Source organism: Brienomyrus brachyistius, chromosome 3, assembly GCF_023856365.1.
Source record: "Brienomyrus brachyistius isolate T26 chromosome 3, BBRACH_0.4, whole genome shotgun sequence".
NCBI classification, from domain to species: Eukaryota; Metazoa; Chordata; class Actinopteri; order Osteoglossiformes; family Mormyridae; genus Brienomyrus; species Brienomyrus brachyistius.
Window position 1 is genome coordinate 4,356,180 of NC_064535.1, and position 25,110 is coordinate 4,381,289.

The 25,110-nt window shown below is 44.2% G+C and overlaps 2 protein-coding genes across 2 annotated transcripts; one reads left to right on the top strand and one right to left on the bottom strand.

The window, feature by feature from the left end:
- The first annotated feature begins 822 nt into the window (after nt 1–822).
- crip3 (cysteine-rich protein 3) lies at nt 823–17,985 on the top strand. The gene is made up of 7 exons (XM_049006694.1): nt 823–1,370; nt 4,141–4,235; nt 8,857–8,914; nt 11,474–11,614; nt 14,611–14,685; nt 16,515–16,609; nt 16,912–17,985. Exons 1-7 carry the CDS (start codon nt 1,328–1,330, stop codon nt 17,044–17,046), a joined length of 642 nt encoding a protein of 213 aa, XP_048862651.1. The 5' UTR covers nt 823–1,327; the 3' UTR covers nt 17,047–17,985.
- Nucleotides 17,986–18,526: 541 nt separating this feature from the next.
- On the bottom strand, nt 18,527–19,954 carry LOC125738596 (solute carrier family 22 member 7-like). The gene is made up of 4 exons (XM_049007752.1): nt 19,934–19,954; nt 19,511–19,790; nt 19,157–19,265; nt 18,527–19,052 (listed from the first exon to the last, which is right to left on the bottom strand). The coding sequence occupies exons 1-4, from the start codon at nt 19,952–19,954 to the stop codon at nt 18,779–18,781; spliced, it is 684 nt and encodes a 227-aa protein (XP_048863709.1). The 3' UTR covers nt 18,527–18,778.
- Nucleotides 19,955–25,110: the final 5,156 nt, after the last annotated feature.

Here is a 25,110-nt window from a genome sequence, read left to right on the forward strand (position 1 = left end):
AGAAATGTAATCTTTACATAGATTCTTCGAGAAGGTATCCCTGTCTCCCTGTCCCATTCTCCTTTACAGAGGCCTTTCAAAAGATACGGAAGGATACATTTCAATAGGACGCGCTCGCGTAAACAAACTCAGGGCTGCAAGAAGAGGAAACGTGATCTGTCTCCTACCCCAAGCAACCACCCCTCCCCCTCCCCACTACAAGATTTTAATGAATGTTTTGCAAGATGCATTTTTATTGTAAATACCTGCTTCTCAATGAACTTAGATGCTGCAATATTTAGACTGGTCTCTGATGATCACAAATTGGAGAATACAGAGGTCGGTAAACATGGAAGTTATTATTTACAAAAACATACAACTGATGTCTTGTACCCATAACAACACTTTTCATAGTTTGCGACAGGAATTGTATTACAAAACTTATTATAGCCATGACAAGTACAAGGCACCGTAATACATTCAATACAAGGTTTTACGATGATACAAAATAAATGTTCATTAATAGGGCTTACAGGACACCAAAAACGAGGCTCAGATCTTAGGTGGACCCGGATTGTACGGGTATATAAACCTTTGATTGTATGTTCATTTTTCATCCAATGTGTTGAATAACAGATACAATCTCTTCTGGAGAATTAAGTAACAAACATCCCCAGCTGCGTTTAATTCATAGTTCAAAAACATCCTTTCTTTTGTTCTGACAATGAGTCCAGATTTAGTTTTTGCAGCTATAAGACGCCATCCATTGTTTCAAAGCCCATCAAAAAAAGTGTGGACATGTAAACTCAGGGTCGTTCAAAGATTTCCTGTAAATTACATTCTTCCCTTTCGCCGGGGACGCATCTGCTTACACAGGTTTTACAAATAAAAACGTATAATGAAACTGGTTTGAAGGAACGGAAGAAAAAAAAAAGTAGCAATAAATATTTAACTATGTGTATCTCTTCCCTTTGACTGGTTACTCGGAATTACCTCGTCATCTCCACACTTAAGGTATTAAAGCCGCCTTTCACAGTCTGAGCGGCGCGCTGCTGCCGACACACGGGCGCTGAACACATCATCCTCCCGGTGCCGGCGCTGGAGGTTCGGCGAGAGAAGCCTGGAAGGTTCCGAACCGCCGCTAAGTGATGTCTGCGGGAACCTATCAAAAGCAAAAGAGCCGAACCCGCGTCTACAGGACCGCAACGGAGGCGGGGCGCTCCGGCACTTTAAAGTTGGGAAACTTGGGTGGCGCGGAGCTTTTGCTCTGCATCTGCGGAGGACCCGAAGCGCTGCCGGGACTCTTATCACACGTTAACTGGACTGAGATCAATCTTATTTATGCAAAATGACCTCCAAGTGTCCCAGATGCGAAAAGCCGGTGTTTTTTGGTAAGATGCTATTGTATCTTTTTGAATAAACATACAGCTGGACAACGTTCATTGCGATAAAGAATATAGGGCTATAGACTCCGCTTGACAGGTCGATATTAACAGGCGCATGTATGTTTTGCAACAAGCTATTTTTAATTTTATTTTTGTACTTTATTGTAGACTATATGCATGCTTTTCACGACATGCAATTGCATTATCTTAAAATAACATCACTTAAAAGTGTTTTTGGATATGACAATTATAGAAAGACAATCTGAAGGTCTGAGATGCCTAAAGTTAAAGTTACAATATTTTTCGAAATTATTATGCAGTCTTCAGTCGCTGGCCTCACTCTTGAAATACACTGATGAAAAACACCATTTTGATCAGTTATTGTTTTAGCTTGACAACACGTTGTACTTTTCAATCAGGGCTTAAATGTCTCTCACCAGCCTGTCATCTTTGGACGTTTGACTACGCGAAAGACGATTACCAAGTGGCCTCGGCCAGATAAATAAACTTTCGCAGCGCTGTCTCACGTTAATGGACAACTATGTCCGAGACCTAATCTATATTCTGCATCAGCCACCACAGACAGAAGGGAAACAAATGGTTATATAAGCTGCTTGGCACCGGAGGGCGGCTGGGCAGCACCGCCACTGCATTGTCGCTGCCAGGGCCACTGTGACAGGAACTATTCAGGCCCTTTGCCATTGTAACCGAGGACGCCCGGCACCCTTTAAGGGGACACGTTTGGGCTCCATCACATTCTTCCCTCCGGCTCTTTCCAAACCTTCCCCTGATGCTTTTCCAACATGGAAACATCTCCGATTCCTTCATATTCCACTCGTGCCGTTACATCATCAAAGGTGCTCTTTTAGCAGGGGAAGGGAAATGCGTTTCAGATGACTTCAGAAACGCAGCCGGGCATCTCCATTGTGTAGCGTTCACATGAGGCTGCGATTAGGCGCTACGTTATGTCCTTTAATTTTTTTGCGCTGTAGTTTAGGCATTGTTTAGGCGTAATGTTTTATCTTGAATCTTGGAGAAAAGTATTTATGCTCCCGTGTTTAGTATTTGTGTTCTACCGTGTCACGTTCAAAGAGTCAATTGTAAACCAGGGTTTGGAACCTAGCTGAATGCACAAAGCATTTGACTGTGTAGCTTTGGTTTGATTTAATGCAACTAAAGTTGCTCTCAAGAGCTGGTTGGAGAAATGATATAAAACCAGTATCTGCCTGTATTACCCCTTTGATGATCTGCAGTCACGCATTCATTGAGTTATTATTGTGTCCTCCAGAGAAGCCTAAACAGAGCCACTGGATTTAGGCTTAGTAGAACTTAACTGAACTAAGGCTGCAGTCAAGTTCTTAATTTACAATCTCTGATCCCATGTCTTAAATCCTTTGGCAGTTCACTTTTGACAAACACGAGACAGAAAACTCAGTTCGGTGCCCAAAAATGTCCTGGAATGCATTTGTTTGTTTGTATTGGCAGTTTAGTAAGCTTCCTTATTTTAACACGAATGTCCAAGACTGTTTCTGGAAGGGCGACGTTGCTCTGAATTTCATGAGACTAGATAAGAGATGTTATTGAGAATGTGACTGAGGTGAAGTCTGGTCATTCCACTTCATCCTGTCGTCAATCTGCTTCATCGACCCCCGAGTTACGGCAGCGTGTGCAGATAACAGTACAGCACTGGAGACTGAATACGCCAGTTTGTTTTGCACCCCTTGACCCCCTCCAAAGAAAAACTCATTATTTTGTGATCTGGTCATTCAGACCCAGTGAGCTGGAGCCACCTATACAGGCTGAGCTAATTTGGAGTTAATTTGGATCACTGACTGACTCTGAAAGTGGGGAGAAGCCCAGTTAAAAGCCATGCTGACAGACGAAAAGAAATGTCAGTCAACTGTGCCCCCCCCCACCCCCGCTAGCCAGTCACCACAGCTGTTTGTTAAATGGGGGAGGGGGTTGTGGTTTTTCCAGGAAAGTGATCAGTACTGTAGCTGTTTAGCGTCACACGTTTGACTGTTGGGTCTCTGATGGAGCGAAGAGTAACTGGCAGATATTTGGCTTTAATCTAGACAGGAAGATTGACTTATACTTGTTTTTGGTCGTCGTCCAGGGTCTGACACCACAGGTTCACAAGTTTGCTGTTGACTGTTTCCAGCAGGAACCCCCACCCCCCCCACACCCCATCCCATGTATCTTATGCTTCTAAAAAAGAGCCACATGTATCATTGCAAGAATAGGGATTGATTTATGGAAATATAAGGCAGGCCTCCCCAAAGCATTCTGCATCCTTGTCATTGTAAAGGCTACATTCCGCCCCCCAGTTAATCACAGAAAGACGGCGACTCCCACGTACTCCCAAAACTCACTTCCTCTGCTGCACAAATTTGGGCGCTTCCCAAGCCGGTGACACTAACGCCTGCCTCCGTGTTCCACTCGCGGCGCGAGAACCACGTTGTCGTCCCTCCGAAAGCGATACACCCACGCGATGCATAGAACAAGGACTCTGACTTTCCTCTAAAAAGAGACGTCGACATTCCTTTGTGTTTTTGTCATCGGTTTTAGAATTTTAAAGGAGAATTGTTTTTATTGTAATATTAATATCAAAAAGTGTTTCGCCGTTCCTCAGTAATTCTGGTGAGCAGTACTCCATTGATAAATATGCAAATGAGCTCCTTGGTTTCCTCTGTAGATTTTAATATAGGACGGCTCAACACCATTCTCAGTTTTCCTCCTGTTGAATGTGCATTAATGCCCCTCCTCCCCCCCTCAGCTGAGAAAGTGAGCTCCCTGGGCAAGAACTGGCACCGATTCTGCCTGAAATGCCAGCGCTGTAACCGGACTCTGTCGGCGGGCGGACACGCGGAGGTAAGGAGATGCTTGTGACACCGAGCCCCCGAGGCGGGCCCCACGTGGGGAACAGGAAGGGGCCGGGCTTCCGGCTGCCTGGATGGCAAGCAACATCAATGTGGGGTGGGCGGGGGGGGGCACTGAGAGCTCATTTCAGCACCTGGTGGAGCCCTGCTAGTGGTGCACGCCACCTTCCCATTAGAAACCGTCTCTAGGGAGTAACAGCAAGTATGCTAAACACTCAGGTTTAAGGTCCATACCAGCAGAGAGAGACTAGTTGCAGTGCGGTTCCAGCTCGCTTGGGTTTTCCACTGCAGAAGGCTCGGCTCAGTGAAGGCGCTGCCCGGGTTTGGGGAGTGACAGTGACGTAAATCTGAAGAGGCACCGATTTACAGTTCACACGGTGCACATCATGATTTGCTGTGCGCTAATTTCTACTAGCGAGTCTTGTGAGAATCGCCCTATTACGTTAGCATCAAAGGCTGGCCGAATTAGCATTCATTTGCGTAAGTATGCATTTACAGTTCCATTCTTGTTCTATAGTAATTTAGGGGACAGGAAATTTTCGAATTGCAATGTGCGTTGCTGCTAATAATGAATAATATAGAATATACAGTTTTTCCTTCAGATTTCAGCTCGGGTTCAGTTCAGGTTTGGCTCGCATACTTTACAATGGAAAACAGTGAGTTCGCGGAACGGCCCGGTTCTTGGTGGCAGTGGAAATGGGCCATGTGTGCGATATGCAGTAAGAAATGTGTATGACTAATTGTGGCCCTTGATTTAATCTTCGCATGCTTCTCACTGCATTCATGAAAGCTTTTTATAAATATGACGTCCCGTCTAGGGTGCCCAGTGCGGCGTGGGATAGGCTCCAGGCCCCATGACATTGAGCAGGATATGCAGTTAGAAGATGGACCAATGGTGTTTTTTCCACTTCTCCCATTTAGCTCTTTAAAAAGGCCGTGGCACTGTAAGGACGGAGATTCTCCACGGGAGCGTAGCAGCTTCTGTTTCTGACGTTGGGCTGTTTGATTTGCATGCCGGGGTAATTTTGGACCCTGACGGCTCGATGTGTGGGCAGTTGACCTCGGACGTGCCGCTTTAACTGGCGAGTGAGATTGCGCGTCTAAAAATAGCTCAGTGTCTATTGTGCTGCTGGATTGGCAGCTCAGTGCTCAGGAGAAATGTGAAAGGAAACACATATACACGGGTGCTGGGCATGACCTTCACATACACATGGACAGTATACACCTCATTGATAACAGTGACACTTCCATCCATCCATCCATCCAACCAGCTTTCACCCGTTCTTGCTCATTTTTGCAGGGGTGGGCGGGTCTGAAGCCTATCACAAGTAGCATAGGACTGAAGGCTGGGGTCCACCCTAAATTAAATGACAATCTGTGGCACATACAGTCATACTCTATTGGCAATTTAGGGATGCCAGTTAACCCAACTGAATGTCTATTGACTATGGGAGGGAGACCAAAGAACCTGAAAGAAACCTATATAACATGCAAACTCCACACATACAGAGCAGAGGTGGGATTCGAACCCATATCCATGGATGTGTGAGGCAATAGTGATAGCTATTGAATGAACCTCAAAATGCTCTCTGTATACCGTTGGGGAATTGGCACAGAGTACTCTCCTTTCGGAATCCTCACTTAAGTGGTCATGCCACTAGCTCCCAGACGGAGGTCCTCAGCCTGGCCCTGAAACACGTCAGCATTATCAGTGGTGTCCCTGCTAAACACCCATCACTGGCTGCTGAGGCTGGGCTGTGATGGGGCGGGGGGGTGGCGGGTAGTGGAGCAAGACAAGAAGCATTTTCTGGCTCGCTGGTCTGAAACGCTGCAATGAAGAATCCCACTGTGCCGCGACTTCCCCGAGGTGCAGGAAGCCGGCCCTAGTTTATTTTTAATGAAACCCAGCTAGGTTTTAGTCTGCTCCTCATTAGCGCCTCCGTCGCACTGAGCCGCGTACACAGTCTGCGGCGGGAGAATGACGTTTTGTTAGTGTCTGATGTGGTCAAATGATTCGGTTTTATGGACGAGTCATGCAGCTTTTATACAGGGGTAAACGGGGATGCAGAAATATGCTTCCCGTCCTGATGTAATTGGCTCCCATTGCACTTACAGTTACGTTGATGTTTTGGTCACGGGTAGTGGACCAGCTGCTGGCATGGTATGCTGCCCGGGCAAAAAAAAAGTCGGCATTTGAATTTATATCAGCAAATATTTAAGAGCCAATGACTGGGTTATTATTACAGCTCAGCAACGGTACGCAGCAATAAAGTGAAATCAGCTGAGTGCCTGAATCTACTGAATCACCAGGTTACACCTCCAGACATCATCAATGGGTTTTTCCCCACCCTGTTGGCACGGGCCAGGACTCGTTGGGTTCGAATTGTCAAAGAGTCCTTCAGGGAGCATGAGGAAGCATTTTCACGCATGACTTGGCCTCCAGAGAGTTGTGACCTTAACCTCATTGAAGGTCTTTGGGACGTGCTGAAGGAGGCTTTATGGAGGTAAGACTCACTCGTCAATACAAGATCTCGGTGAGAAATGAATGTCAATCTGGATGAAAATAAAGGGTGAGATGTGGCATAAGCCTGTGGAAACAACGGCATGACAAACGTGCACCATAATCAAAGCTAAATCGGTCCAACGAAAAGAATTCAAATGCCGATTGTTTTTTGGCCAGGTAGAGTATTTAGCCGAACTTGAAGACAAATTGCACAGATTTAAGCTTAGTGTAGCAAGACTAAGGGAAATGGATCTCCATTCCAGGAATTTCCGGAAGAAAAAGCTATATAAAGGATACATTTTTTGTAGCTTTCACAAACCATTTAGCTGCTTTCTAGAATCCATCACTCTTTTAAATCCTTTGCACCAAAAGAACAGTGAGGCTGGTTTTTAGTGCCATGTATCTGCCACAGAGGGACCATAGCCAAGCGTCTAGGTCTGTCTGAAAGGGGGGTTAACTCATCGTTTGCAGTTGTGTCTCTGGGTTAGTGCTAGCAGTTGGAACCCCCCTCCCCACTGAGCACTGAGGGCTCAGAGTACCTGTAATTGTTACCCATAATCCTTTGAAGCTTGTCAAACTTTGCGCCTGTGGCTGACCTTTCTGTTGGGGGGAAACAGAGTGTCTATTGTGCCTGATGGCCACTGCGTTTCTTATCATGGCAATCTTGGAGTTTTCCCGGACAAAGTCGGGCCTTGTGTTACAGACACGGAATATTTCATAATGAGACCTTTGTGAATATAAAGCGCATTTGTTGTCTCTCCAGTGCCTCCCATCGACAGACTCTGGAATCACACTATCCGTGTTGTAGGTGCGTGCACAGGAATATGTGATTCACGTGCACGGAATAATTCACTGTCTGTGAGGGTGATTCCTGGGTACAGAGGGCATTCTGTACCACTTATTCAGCCAATCCCATCTGCGTTCATCACACGTGCCTTCACCACCTTCTCTGCCATGAAGGACACGATGCTGGGCTCACAGGGGCAGCTGTGGGCACCTTCTGGGCAAACGGACGTGTCACATGGGTGTGGGGTGTATGGTGGCGCCTAGACCGCAGCAGAACCAGATCCCACAAGCATGTAGCAGTACCAATTGTCTCTGTCAGCCTTGGCATGGGGGAGGGACCTGCTACTTATCAGATAGGTGCACGCCTTGTCTGTGCCCTCTTCAGTGAGAGCAGATCAGGAGCATGGTATTCCAGCCATATCCACCATCCCCCCCCCGAGATGACAAAGGTAATGCAGGTCAGCAGGACGCCCCTCCCTCTCTCCTTGTGTGCATCGATCCACATCACTCTCTTCCGGGGGTGGGGGTGGGGGGGGGGGGGTCGATGGAGCTGCACGTGACTGAAGTTCAGCTTGTCAGAGTGCAGAACTACATCATCAAAAGGAATTCAGTTTTTGTTTAATATATAGTTTGGGAGGACACTGCAGAGTAAATATCATATAAATTACTTTGGAAAAACGAGGATAAAGGTGGGACAGACTGATTGTGGTTTTACTGGGGAAAGGGGCTTAATTTTTTTGGACTATTGTATGGGTTAGACACATGGACTGGTGGCTTTATGGACTTATCATGTTAAAAAATTACTTTGTCAACAGGAACAGATTTGAATAGATTTATTTTATAGATGGTGTAAGGAGTATCTCCATGAGATTTCTTGCTACTTTATTTATTGTTTGTGGTTATTCAGTTTATCATGGGGGTGATTGGAGGACAAAGTCTATACCCTCAGCTGTCTATCTGGGGTCGCTGCTTATCAAGCAAATATTATTGCGTTTCCCTTTCATATTAAGGGTGTGGAATGTTGCACATGTGGTAGCTGTCTGCTAAATATAAAGGAGCGGGATAAAGGTCGCGAAAGGAATTCTGGTCGGATTTTTCCAGCCATCGCTGGTCCCCCACTGAAAAGAGACAAGAACTAATGTCAGTGAATAGGGGGTCAAGATTGGGGGGGGGCACCTCTTTAATGACAATTAGTTACAATAAGCATGAATATGTTGATGTGGTGGGAAGGGCTGGTAACGAATAGTTTGTTAGGCATGTTTCAATAAGTTTATGTGGCTTTTTATGTCTGAGAGTTTAATTTTCCCACATTTCATTTGTGCAGCACGATGGGATGCCTTATTGCCACAAACCTTGCTACGCTACTCTCTTTGGACCAAAAGGTAAGACTCATAATCCTTTCAGAGCCACATTTCCTATTGATGGATTTAAGCACGGCAGGGCTGTCCACCATTAAGACCAGGTCACTAATCCACTCATCGTTTCCCCACATTCTAAAGAAAACCTTTCACGCTCTTACTAAAAGAAAAGAATCACATGCAGTGGATATTTTTGCCCCTATCAGTGAAAGTAAACTTGATAAAGGTCTCTGTTCGATTGGGTTTTGTGGATTGTTTGGGAGGCCTGTTGGTTTTACTGGTGCCCCATTAAAAATTTTCTGTGGATTGTTAGTTACAGATGTCTCATGTTATAAACTTCCCACTTGCATGTTGAATTACTTCTTAAATGTTCTTCTTTTTGCTGATCCAGTGAGTATGGTCACTTTAATCCCTGTGCTAAACTCTCATATTAATGTTTGGCTGGGAAAACAGCGAGTGCAACACCATTTTGTTTTGATTATATTTCTCACTGTTTTTGGTGAGTTGTGTATATTTTCAGCAGATTTGCTAGGTAGCTCTGTTTTTGTTTGCTATTTGGCCTGGTCAGCTCCTCAAGTTGTTTTTCCCTACTAATAAATGACAGAGATAAACTAAGTAATGGGCTGCTCCACTTGCTGCATTTGCCGCTAGACCTGTACAGCCAGAGGTGATCAAGATACTTGTTGATCGTTTTGGGTCTGAATTGGGTCTCATTAGCCCAGGTCTGTCAGTATCCTCACATTTGATTGGGTCTCTTCAGCCCAGGTCTGTCAGCGTCCTCACATTTGATTGGGTCTCTTCAGCCCAGGTCTGTCAGTGTCCTCACATTTGATTGGGTCTCTTCAGCCCAGGTCTGTCAGTATCCTCCCATTTGATTGGGTCTCTTCAGCCCAGGTCTGTCAGTGTCCTCACATTTGATTTAGTCTTCTCAGCCCAGGTCTGTCAGTGTCCTCACATTTGCTGTAGTAAAAACCTGATCTTTGAAATGGTGGTTTCAGTTTGGTCGCTTGTACAATGTTTTAAAACAGACTGAATATTCCACTAAATATTTCGCTCTTGGCTCTGTCCATCCACAGCCAGGGACGTTTATGTTTCTAACACTGACCAAAGCCAGAATCTTTGGCATTCTTCGTATTTTTGTTTTATTTTGGAAGCTTAATACAAGCATTACTGTGGTAAGTGAATCACAAATATCCACATCAGCATGACAATAGCATTTTAAACACCACCTACACCCCCAGTGGTTGAACAACCGCGTCTCATAAACACAAACTTGCTCTGAAATCTTGAAACCTAAAGTGCATATTTGCAGCCGATGTCCCTTCATAACCCCAGAAAGTTCTTGGGGGGGACAATCTTGCTTGAGCGCTTTTACCGAAATGATTCCAGGCGTGCCAAGAGATTCGATGCAATCTTAAAAAAAGCACAAATAACCCTGTAGAGTAAAACATGGTGTTTCGCGGTGCAGTGACCCAAATACCCCATTCCTCGTGTATCTGGGGAAAACGTGCGACACGTGACCTGATGTTTGAATGGTGCCGAAGCATGCAGACCTCTAACTGCAGCTGACAGACGCTTCCTTCTATACTTCCCTGAAACCGAAGCACGATAATTTGCTTGCTTGGTAATTGCAGATGTAAAAAACTAAGAATCACTTGGACAACAACAGTAAACTGTGCTTAAAAGAACCTACATTTAATGGGGTTAATCCACTTAAGTTCAGTGCTGCACAGAATTCATTAGCAGAAGGTCTGCTGTCAGGCGTAAGTCACGGAGGACGGCCGGACGTCTTTGAGGCATTTTTGTTTGACATGGACACTGTCGGAGTATTTTTGTTTTTCCATTAAAATAAAGACCTTAATTGGATATTTCCCAGATGGGGCTTGATTCATCTTTTTAAGCGGAATAAGGATGGCGGAGTATTCACGAAGGGGCCGGCTTAATTAAGAAGATGAGTCCAGGGCTCACTTAGGGACAGATGGAAATTGTAATTTCAGTGTGAAGCTTGTCTTGGTCCCGATGCTTCAGGAAGACGCCAGGATGATCTGCATTGCCGTCCTGGATCAGGCGACAGTAACGTGGATATAAGATTTATATATTTAGGAGGTGGTGTGTTGTGTTACTCAGAGTTGTGGGTAGAAGGTTGCTGGTCAAAATCACAGAGATGGCAGAGTGATGTCACCATTGCCCCCCCCCCCCCCCGCCCCCCCCCACCCCGGGCGAGGTCCAGGTTCTGGCAGAACTCTATCTTCTTCATATTGCTGGATAAACCATTAAAACGAGGAATCTACAATATCCACAACCCACAGTAAAATATTTTCCCTCCCCACACATTACATGCCGACCACCACATCCCCCCCCCACCCATTGTGGCAGCACTGCATTTGTGGGAGCTGTTGGTTACTCTGTTGTTAGAAAGTCCAGTTCTAGCACAGATGAGGAATTTGGAGGTGGGGGGGGGGGGTGAGGCAGGGTGTGAGACCATTTCAGAAGCAACTAACAAATATACCCCCCCCAAACCAGCATTTCTGAGCCCGTAACTGTGACGCCATAAAGCACATGGTCACACTGAGTCTCTTACAGGCGTGAACATTGGGGGGGCAGGCTCCTACATATATGACACGCCACCCCCAACCCCCGTCAACACATCCATGGAGAGCCCATCTGATGGTTCTCCCACCACCCCCTGGACCACCGGCCAGATAATCCGACAGCCACCCAAAGGTAAGGAATCCCGCGGCTGGATTTTCCCAGCCAAGACTCAGTGTGTTGAAATGCCAATTGCCTTGGGTCCTCCAGTGTGCTACATGTAGAAACAAACACAGCAGGGATCACGCACAGTGGGTAACATCCACTGCCATCCTCCGGCCCAGTTTTTGTTGACCTTGATTTACAATTTTCACAACTTGCTGTCCGCACCCAACCTCTGAATTTTCATTTTTCCTCCTCAGCATTGTTTTCCCAGAAAACAAGCATCATAAACTGTTTGGGTGCTAATTATGAACAAATATAAGGACGGGAGTTTCAAGTTTCAAGTTCTATTGTCACATGTGTTTTCCGAGGAACACAGTGAAATTTTTATGCCACAGTAGCAGGGCAGGGCATCGGGGGACAGGATAAACCATAAAAAAATAAGACAAGATGGTGCAAGACAAACAATAGCGCAACACAAGACAAGAAAACAGTAGACAACAGAGGGGAGGAAACAACATCCTTTTAGTAAGTATCAGGGGAAATGAAACTCCCTGGGGGGGGGGGGGGTGTATCAGAAACCCAGCGGATGCCTCTGGCCCAGGGCACAATGTACAGTTCAGGGAAAACTTTGAACTCCTCTTTGTCTTGTGCTCAGATCTGCACGGAAAAAGGGTGTTACAGCGCATGGATAATGGCCGTTACAGCATGCGGATAATGGCCGTTACAGTGCACGAAGAATGGCCGTTACAGTGCACGAAGAATGGCCGTTACAGCATGCGGATAATGGCCGTTACAGCATGCAGATAATGGCCGTTACAGTGCACGAAGAATGGCCGTTACAGTGCACGAAGAATGGCCGTTACAGCATGCGGATAATGGCCGTTACAGCATGCAGATAATGGCCGTTACAGTGCACGAAGAATGGCCGTTACAGCATGCGGATAATGGCCGTTACAGTGCACGAAGAATGGCCGTTACAGCATGCGGATAATGGCCGTTACAGTGCATGAATAATGGCCGTTACAGCATGCGGATAATGGCCATTACAGCATGTGGATAATGGCCGTTACAGCGCGTGGATAATGGCCGTTACAGCGCGTGGATAATATCCGTTACAGCATGCGGATAATGGCCGTTACAGTGCACAAATAATGGCCGTTACAGCATGCAGATAATGGCCGTTACAGTGCACGAATAATGGCTGTTACAGCATGTGGATAATGGCCGTTACAGCGTGCGGATAATGGCCGTTACAGCATGTGGATAATGGCCGTTACAGTGCATGAATAATGGCCGTTACAGCATGTGGATAATGGCCGTTACAGTGCATGAATAATGGCTGTTACAGCATGCAGATAATGGCCGTTACAGTGCACGAATAATGGCTGTTACAGCATGCAGATAATGGCCGTTATAGTGCATGAATAATGGCTGTTACAGCATGCAGATAATGGCCGTTACAGTGCACGAATAATGGCTGTTACAGCATGCGGATAATGGCCGTTACAGTGCGTGGATAATGGCCATTACAGCGTGTGGATAATGGCCGTTACAGCGCGTGGATAATGGCCGTTACAGCATGTGGATAATGGCCGTTACAGCGTGCGGATAATGGCCGTTACAGCGCTTGGATAATGGCCATTACAGCGCGTGGATAATGGCCGTTACAGCATGTGGATAATGGCCGTTACAGCGTGCGGATATTGGCCGTTACAGCGCATGGGTAATGGCCGTCACAGCGCGCGGATAATGGCCGTCACAGCGCGCAGATAATGGCCGTTACAACGTGCGGATAATAGCCATTACAGCACATCATGCTGAATTCTGTTCTCCCGCATGGCTGGTGGGAATTCACTTTGCCAGTACACCTTAATCTCAGCCACCAGGGTCGCACATGGAATTCCAGCCCCCGTGTCCATGGACACATGGGAAGAAAGGATGAGGTCACCACGTAGGACCCCGCCCCAGCAGCCCGAAAACTTAGATAATGGCTTTAAAATAGGAAAGTTAGTTCAGCGTGGAAGGAGTTGCCGCTGGCAATGCCGTGAAGGGCGGCCGTGTTCCTCGGGCAGGAATTTTAATGGGCTGCCCTTAATCATGTTTCCTGAAACAACATTTGGTTTTAATGAGCCTTTTCCGACCGGCAAGCAGATGGACGGCTTTCAAACTGCAGGGTGGGATGGGGGGGTGGGGTTAGGTTATGATTATGTAACTGACAACCGGCATATCAGACTTCTCCTTTTTGAACTTGAAAGCTATTAAACTCAATTATAAATCTGACGTTAGGCATTTGTTTTTGAATTCCGCTTTATCTGTGACCGCGTTCATACTCTGGAGGTCTTTGTGTGAGAGATGGCGAACGCAAGATGGAGCTTAATCGCGAAAGCTTTGCACGTCTGTCAGACCTTCTTCCATGTGGTTGAAAGCATCTTCCACAACAAGCCAACAAAGAGAAAACATCAGTTTCATTGCTGGTGTTACTGAGAATGTCGGACAGCTTTTGCCAAAGACACTTATCTCGTTTATTGTAATTATTAATACCTATATTTCTGTTTTGGCTGTTAATCATGCTCCTGGTTTCGTTATATTGCATCATCATAGCCTTCTCTATATGAAATATTACTGCGATTACGAATTGTGTATTTAGGATGGATGCTTTCAGAGTGTGATTCATGAGAGGTCTTTGATAAATTCCACAGACATCCTGTAATTGTCATGGATAAACACGGCCCCCTCCCCACTAAAATGGCAACATCTGCGACGGTAACAGAAAAACACTGGCGCAAAGAGATGCTTTATTATTCCCTACTAAGAGTTTTGAATGCGTGGGATTTGCCCCCCACTCCCCGCAAATAGTTGGGCACGTTTTACAGACATCTCCCTAGCTGCTGTCGATGGCACATTTGCACCAGTGCTGATTCATCGCCATGAGTTTTGCTCTGAATCACACCCCAGCGTGGGCTGATACTTACGCTTTGTGTATATATATAAGAAAAGTGCAAATAGGATTCTGTGTCTTTTTCCAGCTGCACCTCCCTACATCAAGACCTTTGCGGGAGAGACGTCACACTGTCCCGGGTGCGGAAAAGTGGTATATTTTGGTAAGTAGGTGAAAGAAAGCAGACTTGGAATTGCACATTTTTTGGGGAGGTGGGCCAGGCCTGCCTGGGGAGATTTTTGCGGTCACACCAGCAGTAGCACAGATCAGTCGTGTTTTATGTGCCGTCGAGAGAGCTGGCACCCCTCCATCCACCCGAAGCCAGAGATTTTTTTAACCTTTAACTGACGTCACAGAAGCTTTGCGAGACAGATTTTGGCTCATGTGCAACGTTAGCGTAAAGGTCACAAAAATGATGGGTTCTCCACATCTACACAGTTAATGCAAATATAAGCTGACTAAATCCTAAAAGCGCGTCTGTTCTAGAACCCTGATAATGGGAGCGAGAAATGGCGGCGGGGGGAGGGGGGCAATCAGTCTGTTCAGTGCAGGTTAATCATTTAAACCACAGTTTCCCCCTCTTCTTGCATCTCCAACATTCCAGAGACATAAGCCTGCCCCCTTCTGGCGGCTCGAGTGTATTTCAGAGCATTACTCCCCCAAGCCAATCCCATTCTTCCTCCTGCCTCATGTTTAAGCTCTTATTGCACTTCATGTGGGAGGATGCATTTTTTGCTAGAAACTGCCCCCCCCCCCTTTAAAAAATGTGAAAGTGACTCCAAATTGCAGTGCCTGTAAAACCATAAGGGAGTTACTTTTTCCTTCTTTTGTATCTTGAGCAGGTTTCCTCAAACCAGTGACATTTAAGGACAGAACAGAAGCGTTCTTTCCCGCATGGAGGCTGGGGGGTGGTTCTTCTGGCATCTTCTTCTTGGGGGTGGGGGGGGGGGCTTAATGGAACGAGCAGGCTCTATGTGATGGCAGCCAGGAAACCCCACCCCTCTCCACCTACACCAGGTCCACCAACTTTCAGCTCCAGTGCTGAATATTCACATTGTTTGCCTCTGTGGCTGGTTAAAGAAAGCGGGGTGTGAAATCACTTGGAACCCGTCAAGTGTGGCTACCTTTTTCTCAGATTTTCTCGCACATAAAAGGCAGAAACACAGCCTACTTCATAGAACCTTCTAGAAAATTGTACCATGGTATTTTTTTTAGCTTCATTTAACCTTTTTTTGCCCAAAGTAGCTTGAGTGAAAACATTGCTTCTTTTACATGGAAACATTCATATACCCTGTATGAAAATTGCAATAGTAAATTTAGGGGAAAACTATTTCCGTGAAGACCTTCAGACATATAAACATAGTCCTTTTAAATTAAGCACTGACAGGCATGGCTCAGGACACAGTGGCTCGAGACAGTTTGCAGTGTTTTTACAGAGGCTCATGGCCGGTTTGTGTAAATCCCACCCAGATGTCTTTAAAGCATTATTTACACTCACAGCCAGGCTCCAGTGGTCCCTCCCTACAGCCAATCAGGTGCCTGGATTCTCCGCCTCCCAAAATGCTTTCAGCGATTTGCATGATTACTGGACTGTTTGTCATTGGATACTCTGGCCTCCTTGTTTCTCAGGCAAACTTATGTCCTGAACCAAAATAACACATAAAATAAACACTAATACTTCTTTGGATCTTCTTAGGGTCCTGTAAGGTGCCAGCAAAAGAATCCTCTTTTTGTATCATTCTTTGTCTTTTCTAAGAAGGCCCTGGAATGACCAACCTCTCCGACACAGAGCTGAATTGCCATGCACCCCCCCCCCCCTTTATTATTATGTCAACGTATCATTATGTCAGGAAGCCAATGCCATGTGTAACGCACTGTATGCATTTTTCTGCCAACGGGAGCAAGATCAGAGCTTCTGGTCTTTACATTGGGCAATAGCTGAGTTTTTATATATATGTATATATGTGTGTGTATGTATCTTCTGGTGTGCAGCGGAGAAGGTGATGTCACTCGGCAGGAACTGGCACAGACCTTGTCTGCGTTGTGAGCGGTGCAAGAAAACGCTGACATCTGGTGGTCATGCTGAGGTATTGCACCGGCACGTTAACGTGAGAGTTTGATGAAGGTGCCGTTAGCAAACAGTATTCTGCTCACAGATATTAAAGAGAAGGAAGAGATCAGTGGGTGAGATTACAAATTGCTGTGAGTCGCTGACAGTTTAAATCTCGTGTGGAATCAGTAGATGTGATCGCTTAATGATTTATTTTCTACTGAAACCGGAGAGTATGATACATGCGTTTATATTTAAATTAGAGTCGTGCGGGATATAATGTTAATTTTTTTCCTGTAGTACATTACCAGAGTCCTGACTCCTACCTTTTTATAACAGCATGAGGGTAAGCCTTACTGCCATGTGCCATGCTACGGGTACCTGTTTGGACCAAAAGGTGTGAACATCGGAGAGGTTGGCTGCTACATCTACGATAAAGACACAGAACAGAATGGAGTTTCAAACCAGTCGTAACTTCCCAGATATGAGGCTGGATGTTAAAGGTGCTTTTTTGTCCTCTGTCCAAAGTAAAGCACTACCAGCCTCTACTACTGTAATTATATAGGAAATATTGGAGAAATTAAATGTTTTTTTTAATTGTCATTGGACTAAAAATTTTTTTTTTCTTATTGAGTCATTCTGGTGAATCACATTCTATTTTTCTGTAATGTGACTGTAATGCGTGCTTATTAAACTAAAAATGGATTCTTAACCTTTTAATCGTTATTGGCACTCGCACTCACGGCTTGATTACTTTTACAATATTAAAAGGTATGCATATGAACTTTCTGTTTTACTTTCAATGGATACAGTGTAGACATCACTGAACTTGGTAAAAACCAGGTGTGTACAAGAGTGATTTATATACTGTTTTCGCTTATTTTTTCTACTGTAAATGTGAGTCGTATAAATGCCCTCTCTTCAAAAGACAAAGAACAAAAACAGGAAAGGATTAAGGAAATGTTTTGTGAATAACTGACAAATTGTTATTTTTGGGTAAACTGAGCTACCTGCGATGATCACGGAAGTAACAGGAATTCTGCTAAATTTCACCTAAGCGCTGACATTCACAGCCTGTGAGGTGATGTTGGCTCGCTAGTCGACAGGCGCTGCAGCTCTACTGTTAATTAAGTGCTGTACTGTGGAGGAGATGTTTGGGGGTAAGGATGTCTAAAGTTCACATCAGCCTTTCCGAAAGGAAGGAGACCGCTTTTGTGGTCCAACAGTTTCTGCTCATAGAACTTAGCTATCCATCCTCCACATTGCATACAGCCTCGTGGAATATTTCAGAAAAATCCATTTATCACCATAGTCCTCATTTTTCATTCCATCTTTTTTTATACCATCTCTGCAATGGATTATAAATAAACTTGAATAATAAAAAATAAAGATTTTTAACCCTGGTCTCAATGACGTATGTCTTGCCTGAATAAGTGTTTATAAACTATTTTTTGCACTGATGCATGGATGAAGGAATTGGCTTCAGTACAGTAAAAAAGAACGAAAGTAAGATTCCTCAGGTGTTTAAAGTAATGCTTTGACAATCTGTGAATCTCACATTGCATATCCATTGAAGGAGCTTTAACACTGCAGGCAGCTATTACGGCACTAAAAACAGCAGTGAAGCAACTGTGAAATCCACCTCGTATAGAATTATTCTATGGACACCTCCGTTTACTCCATTTAAGATATATTTCTGCATTGAAGCAGTGGTTAAAAAGAGAACAGCAGCTCTGTGTTGGATTAGCATCCTTTGTCACAAACGCATGTATATCCTCTGTTGTCCAGGCAGAGATGACTCCGTAAACGAGCCCCAGTCGTTTCTATGATTCATTTCCCCTCAGCGCTCTCTAGGTCGTCATTAGGCACCGGTGAACCAGGCTTCTCGCTGAGATGTAAGAAAGCTGTAATTAAACAGGGCAAAGCGAAACCAAACTGCAATCTGTTTAATTGCCGAGGGTCAGTTTAAAGGTGCTCTGCAGCCGGAATCTGTTATGTGCAGCGTTTGTGTGTCACTGACTGCAAAAAAACATACTAAAATCATCTAAGCTCTTATTAGATCTTGGATCCACTTGTTTGCGCAGTATTGTGTCAGTCAGTCAGTCAGGATCTGTTACAATATGCTGTTTTTGTATATCATCAACTGCAAAATTTGCAATGGATGGATGGATGGATAGACCACTAAACATCCAGGCTGTTTGCAGGCCTATAGTTCAACCATGGAGTCATTAGGAATCATATTTGAGGTCTGAGTAGATGTTAGATCCCCGTACCTTGTTTGCTCGATATCTTCTATGGTCTCTGGTAGGCGTCTGTTCATGGTTTCTGGGAGACACCTTGCTGTCAGGCCAGAGGCTATAGCTATGATGCATAAGATAATCTGGGGGAGGGGCTTCCACAGCTCATCCAACAACATGATGAGTGGAGCGATGGACACGCCCAGGCGGGCCAGGAAGGAGTTGTAGCCCAGGCCATTTTGTCTGGAAAGAGGTGGGAGTATTAGAGAATTAAGGTGGAGGGGTTCACGGACAGTGAGCATGGGGTTCCACTAGGGCACAAATGGATAAAAAAAAAGATCTCTTACCTCACAACCGTGGGGTACAGCTCGGAGGTGTACAGGAAGATTGTAGTAAAGGAGGCTGAGGAACCTGCCTTTCCCAGCACCGCAATGATCGACCGAAAGACCCACTTATCTAAGTGAGACATGCAATAACTTATCTAAGGAGGGATGCCAAAGTTGGACTCTATGGACAACAGAGCTTGGAATGAATTTCATCCACATTACACAGGTAGGTGAAGGACCATATGTCCAGTCACCCCTCCATCAAAATTCCAAAACCACTTAACTAGTACATGGGTGAGGTGAGTCTGGAACCTATCCAAGGAAGCCCATTGCAGGGCACTTTTTAAGGATTGGCAGACGCCACAGATCACTCACCTTTAGGAATAAATATGTTAATAGCGAGACAGATCCCCGCTAAGAGCAAAGCACCAGCTTCAGTGTATCTTCTCCCGATTCTTTCCAAAAGGTTATAAACCAGTAGCTTAGCTGGCACCTCTACGGCCGCGTAGATGAACTGGGTTAGGTAGATATTCAGACCGAATCCAGCAAGATTGAGGCTGATCCCGTAGAAAGTGGAGGCAATGCCAAACCTGTGGAGAACAGATTCATTTTCTAAGCCGTTTAAGGTCTGTTCGGAAAGCCAGTAAAGAAAATTCTTTCACAAGTTTGGCTTGCTAAAGACTTATGGGTTCCAATAAGAGGAAGGGATAGACAGCCTTTCTGCCCTAACATGATCCTTGGAGCATCAACTTGACAGCCTTGGAGGCAGGACATTCAAAGCAGGACATTCAAGGTTACCACAGCACAGGCACAGTCCATTCTCCCAAAAAAGGGGGGGGGGCTTCTTTGCTGGACAACCATGTATGGCCTGGCTGCATAGGTTCCTACAACAGCACAGGTTCCACAAGCAGATATGTCATGAAATGGTAGAAGAGGCACAGAAGACCAGGGTGTGGGGAAATACACCGGGAGAGGTGAGATTTACAGGAGAAATACAGGGGAATGTGAGCAGGTTGTGGCAATGAAGCATTGGCTGCAAAATCAGGGAGAAGCAACTCTTTCCCCAAACAAACAGCTATAGTTCCTACAGCCTGGATAGGTTAGTTTAGGGATCATCAACATGCTGCCCGCGGGCACCAGGATGCCCCCAAAGAGCACGAGTTCTAAAAGTAGCACAACTCACCAGTGAGCAGGGTCTAAAATTAAATCTTATCCTGTTGCTATTCTTCTTTAATCACGTTTGCATTTATATAGATTAGAAATTGACAATATATACAGTTGAAACCAAAAGTTTACATACACTGTATAAAAAGACATATAACTTTTTTTTCTTACTGTCTGATATTAAATCATACAAAACCCTTTCAGTGTTAGGCCCATTCGGATTCCCAAAATAATTTATATTTGCTAAATATCAAAATAATGTGTGAGAGAATTTTTTAGAGATTTTTTTAGTACTTTCTTCAAAGTCAAAAGTTTACATACACTAAGGTTACTATGCCTTTAAACTAATTGGGAAAGCCCAGATGATGATGTCATGGCTTTGGAAGCGTCTGATAGGTTAACTGACACCACTTGAGTTGATTGGAGGCACACCTGTGGATGAATTTAAAGGCACACCTCAACACACTGCTTCCTTTTGTGACACCATAGGAAAGTCTAAAGAAATCAGCCAAGACATCAGGAAGAGAATTGTGGACCTCCACAAGACTGGTTCAACCTTGGGAGCAATTTCCAGATACCTGAAGGTGCCACGTTCATCTGTTCAAACAATTATACACAAGTATAAACAACATGGGAATGTCCAGCCATCATACCACTCAGGAAGGATACGGCTCCTGAGTCCAAGAGATGAATGTGTTTTGGTGCGGAATGTGCGTATCAATCCCAGAACAAAAGCAAAAGACCTTGTGAGGATGCTGGCTGAAGCTGGTAAGAGTGGTATCACTATCCACAGTGAAACGAGTCCTGTACCGACATGCGCTGAAAGGCTACTCAGCGAGGAAAAAGCCATTACTCCAAAAGCGACATAAAAAAGCCAGATTACACTTTGCAAATACACACAGGGACAAAGACCCTAATTTCTGGAGACATGTCCTGTGGTCAAGCCTGAGAACACCATCCCAACTGTGAAGTACGGAGGTGGCAGCATCATGTTGTGGGGGTGTTTTGCTGCAGGAGGGACTGGTGCACTTCACAAAATAGATGGCATCATGAAGAAAGAACAGTATGTTGAAATATTGAAGCAGCATCTCAAGACATCAGCCAGGAAGTTAAAGCTTGGGCGCAAATGGGTCTTCCAAATGGACAATGACCCTAAGCATACTGCAAAATTGGTTACAAAGTGGCTTAAGGGCAACAAAGTCAATGTTTTGGAGTGGCCATCACAAAGCCCTGATCTCAATCCCATAGAAAATTTGTGGTCAGAGCTGAAAAGACGTGTGAGAGCAAGGCGGCCTACAAACCTGACTCAATTACACCAGTTCTGTCAGGAGGAATGGGCCAAAATTCCATTAAACTGTTGTGAGAAGCTTGTGGACGGATACCCAAAGCGTTTGCGTCAAGTCATTCAGTTTAAAGGCAATTCTACCAAATACTAAGCAAATGTATGTAATCTTTTGACTTTGAAGAAAGTACAAAAAAAATCTCTAAAAAATTCTCTCACACATTATCTTGACATTTAGCAAATATAAATTATTCTGGGAATCCGAACGGGCCTAAAACTGAAAGAGTTTTGTATGATTTAATATCAGACAGTAAGAAAAAAAAAGTTTTTTTTATACAGTGTATGTAAACTTTTGGTTTCAACTGTATATAAAAAAAAACAATTAAAACGTTTATTATACATGAAGTTTAGATTGAAGTTTAGGAGGGCATTTCAAACTGGTAGCCCTTCGTATGACTTGGTACCCGTGAAGTAGCTCCGTTTCAAAAAGGTTGCTGACCCCTGGGTTGGAGAAAGGGTGGCCATATTACTAATGTAAAATAAATGTGTTCGTTGCTTCTTCATCTTTAGACTATATTTTCTCAATATACATAAGCTTCATAATTATTAATAATAATAAACAATTGTTCCATCCACCTCTTCCACTAGCTTATCCATGGGGCAATAAATAAATAAATGATATTAATAATAATGATGATGATGACTTTTGTTGTTACTGCTGTTATTGTTACAGGGAGCATCATTCATAATAATCACCTCATCACCATAATGCATTTGATAAAGCTCTAATATTTGTAGTAGCAATAACAATAATGAAACTGTATTAAAGTCAGTGAATTCTCTTTCAGGACACAGAGCCATGAATTCCAGTTAGTGTATTATGGTAATAACCATTGTAAGCACTGTGGTAATTTGTTTTTCCTGTTCATTTGTTAAAGAACCATACATAAATACAAGCTTACTTACCAACCCACTTCGTCTGAGTGTGCATCCAACTGACCTCAAGTAAGATAAGCCAGAGTACAACTAATTGCTCCCCCCTCCTGATTGAGAACGTGTATCTGTTGAAATACGGTCAGCAGCCCCCCCATCTTGTCTATCCTGAATCGTGACTGATATCCCACAGCGAGTACTACCCTCCTGCAGCAACCCCTTACAGTCTCCCAGGGGAGTGTGGCCCCCCTTTCCCACACCGCATCAAATTTTTCAGTTTCACTCATTTCTCAGTTTATGGGTTATGGGTATGAGCCTGTGTAAAATACACAATTTTTGCAAACTCCAGCCTGGCTCTTCCCTGTTTCTCATCGTTGAAGGGTTTCTTCCTTTTTTGGTCTACATCCTTCTTCTCTAAAGGTGATATGTTTACAGCACCAGGCCCCCAAGGTGCACTGTACGTGCCCTCCAGCTGTGCAGGCACAGGTGTGATCTATGTCTGCAGACGGACACTGTGACTTTCTGCTGTGACACTAAGGGACACGGGAAGGAGACACAAAGTCACGCTAAAAAAACTTGTGATGGTCACACCAGGCCTGGACATCCGTGTAATTCTGCGTCCCAAGAGCTTGTATGAATCAGTATTTGCAGAGGGAGCAGTGATGTGTTTGTGACACTTCAGTAGTGACTGGATTACTGGGTGACTGCAAGGCTGCAGGTGGCCATAGCAGTAGACCATCCATTCATCTTCTATATCCACTACTCCTATGCAGGATCCAGAGCCTAATCCTGGAAGCTACAAATCAGGGAATAACCCAGGACAGGGTTATTAACCCGATATAATGGTTTAGTTCGAGTACTGGGCCCACTCCTCTGATTCGAAGGAAGAGAAGTTTCTTATGAAGGATGCACACAGTCAAATCTACTCTCAGTGCATCTACTGGATCTGACGACCCCACGCCGATTAATCCGTCTTCCATAACTGCTTATCCACGGGGAACCCAGAGCCAATCCCAGTCTGCACGGGTAGGAGAACCTCTAGACTGGATGCTGAGTCATTATTTAATTATTACATTTAATACGCATTATGCTTGAAGTATTAGAGCAATCAGAAGAGGAGATGTCGGAATCAGGTCAGGGTAGACTGCTAATATTTAATGCAGGAGCATGGAATCATTTACTAACAAGACTGATTGAGGAAGGAATTCCTTTGTCCCCTTAGGTGCGACACCGTGCTGAGATGCAGTCTGTGTTTTAAGAAAAATGACAAGCTCTGTGGGGCTGTGCATCTGTCGCAATTCTTTATTATACATTTTGCAAAAAGACACTTATACTAATATAACTGCATTACATATTCTACTGATATGGTGAGGAAATGAGCAGGATCAGAGAGGAGAGGCAAATGTGGAGGCAAAAAATATTAATTAATCTGAACATTACAGACCCAAAAAAGCACAAATATGTGACCGAGGATTTTCTTTCTTTCTTTCTTTTTCTTTCTTTCTTTCTTTCTTTCTTTCTTTCTATCTATCTATCATCGTGTGTATGTATATACATACATATAGCATAGAACAGGAAGAAATGAGATACAGTTGGGTAGATGCAGAAATTGCAGTACCTACTTTTGGCCACGAGATGGGAGCAAGATAATATTAAAATTATTTTCCCACGGTGTACTATCAGCTTTGTGTGGTAATTATTTGTATTAAAAATACATTGGACCAAGTCAAACTCAAATGTAGGTATTGCAATTTCATTTTTTTCGTACTCTTTATATTGCCGTCTTGTGGCAAAATTTGAATACTGCAGTTTTAAAACAATTAAATGATTTCTTCCCGAAATTGCAGTACCTACTTTTGCCCACGAGATGTTTCTTTGTTGTTTCTTTTAAAATGTATTGTGGTAATGTACGGAACTTAAAAAATTGAAAAACTTTGTCTCTGTCCAAATAATTATGGTTCTGACTACAGCATTGGGAAATACTTTTTTCAGTACTTTTTTTTTTAACTACTTCATGTAGAACTTGCCCCTGGGCATATCTTAATATGTCCACTAGATGGCGGTCTAAGATTATTTGATTTGAGAATCTAGCCATCATTTTTGTAACTGATGAAAAAGATATATTATAACAAGAGAAGTTTTGTACTACACCTGCATTACTCCAGAAAATTTTAGGAGCTGTTCTAGATAAAATGTCTATTTGGGAGCTGATTGTTTTGGAGATTTCTGAACGTGAGCCAAATGATTTGGGGAGCGATTCGTTTAATACACCCAACAGCCATGACATTAAAAACACTGACGGGTCATCACCAGGTCAACGGTTGACCTTCCTTGGGCCACTTCTAGTAGGTACTGCCCACTGCATACCAGGAACACCCCACGAGACCTGTCATATTGGAAATGTTAGCCATCACAATTTGGCCCTTGTCAAAGTCACTCAGATTCTTACACTTGCCAATTTTTCCTGCTTCCAACACATCAGCTTCACAAACTACTTACTTTCTTAAATTGTAATGGCGCCAATGATAGGTGCCACTGTAACGATGTTTAGATGTTTTTTTTGCAAAGTCCAATCTAGCCTTTCTATTCTTAAGGC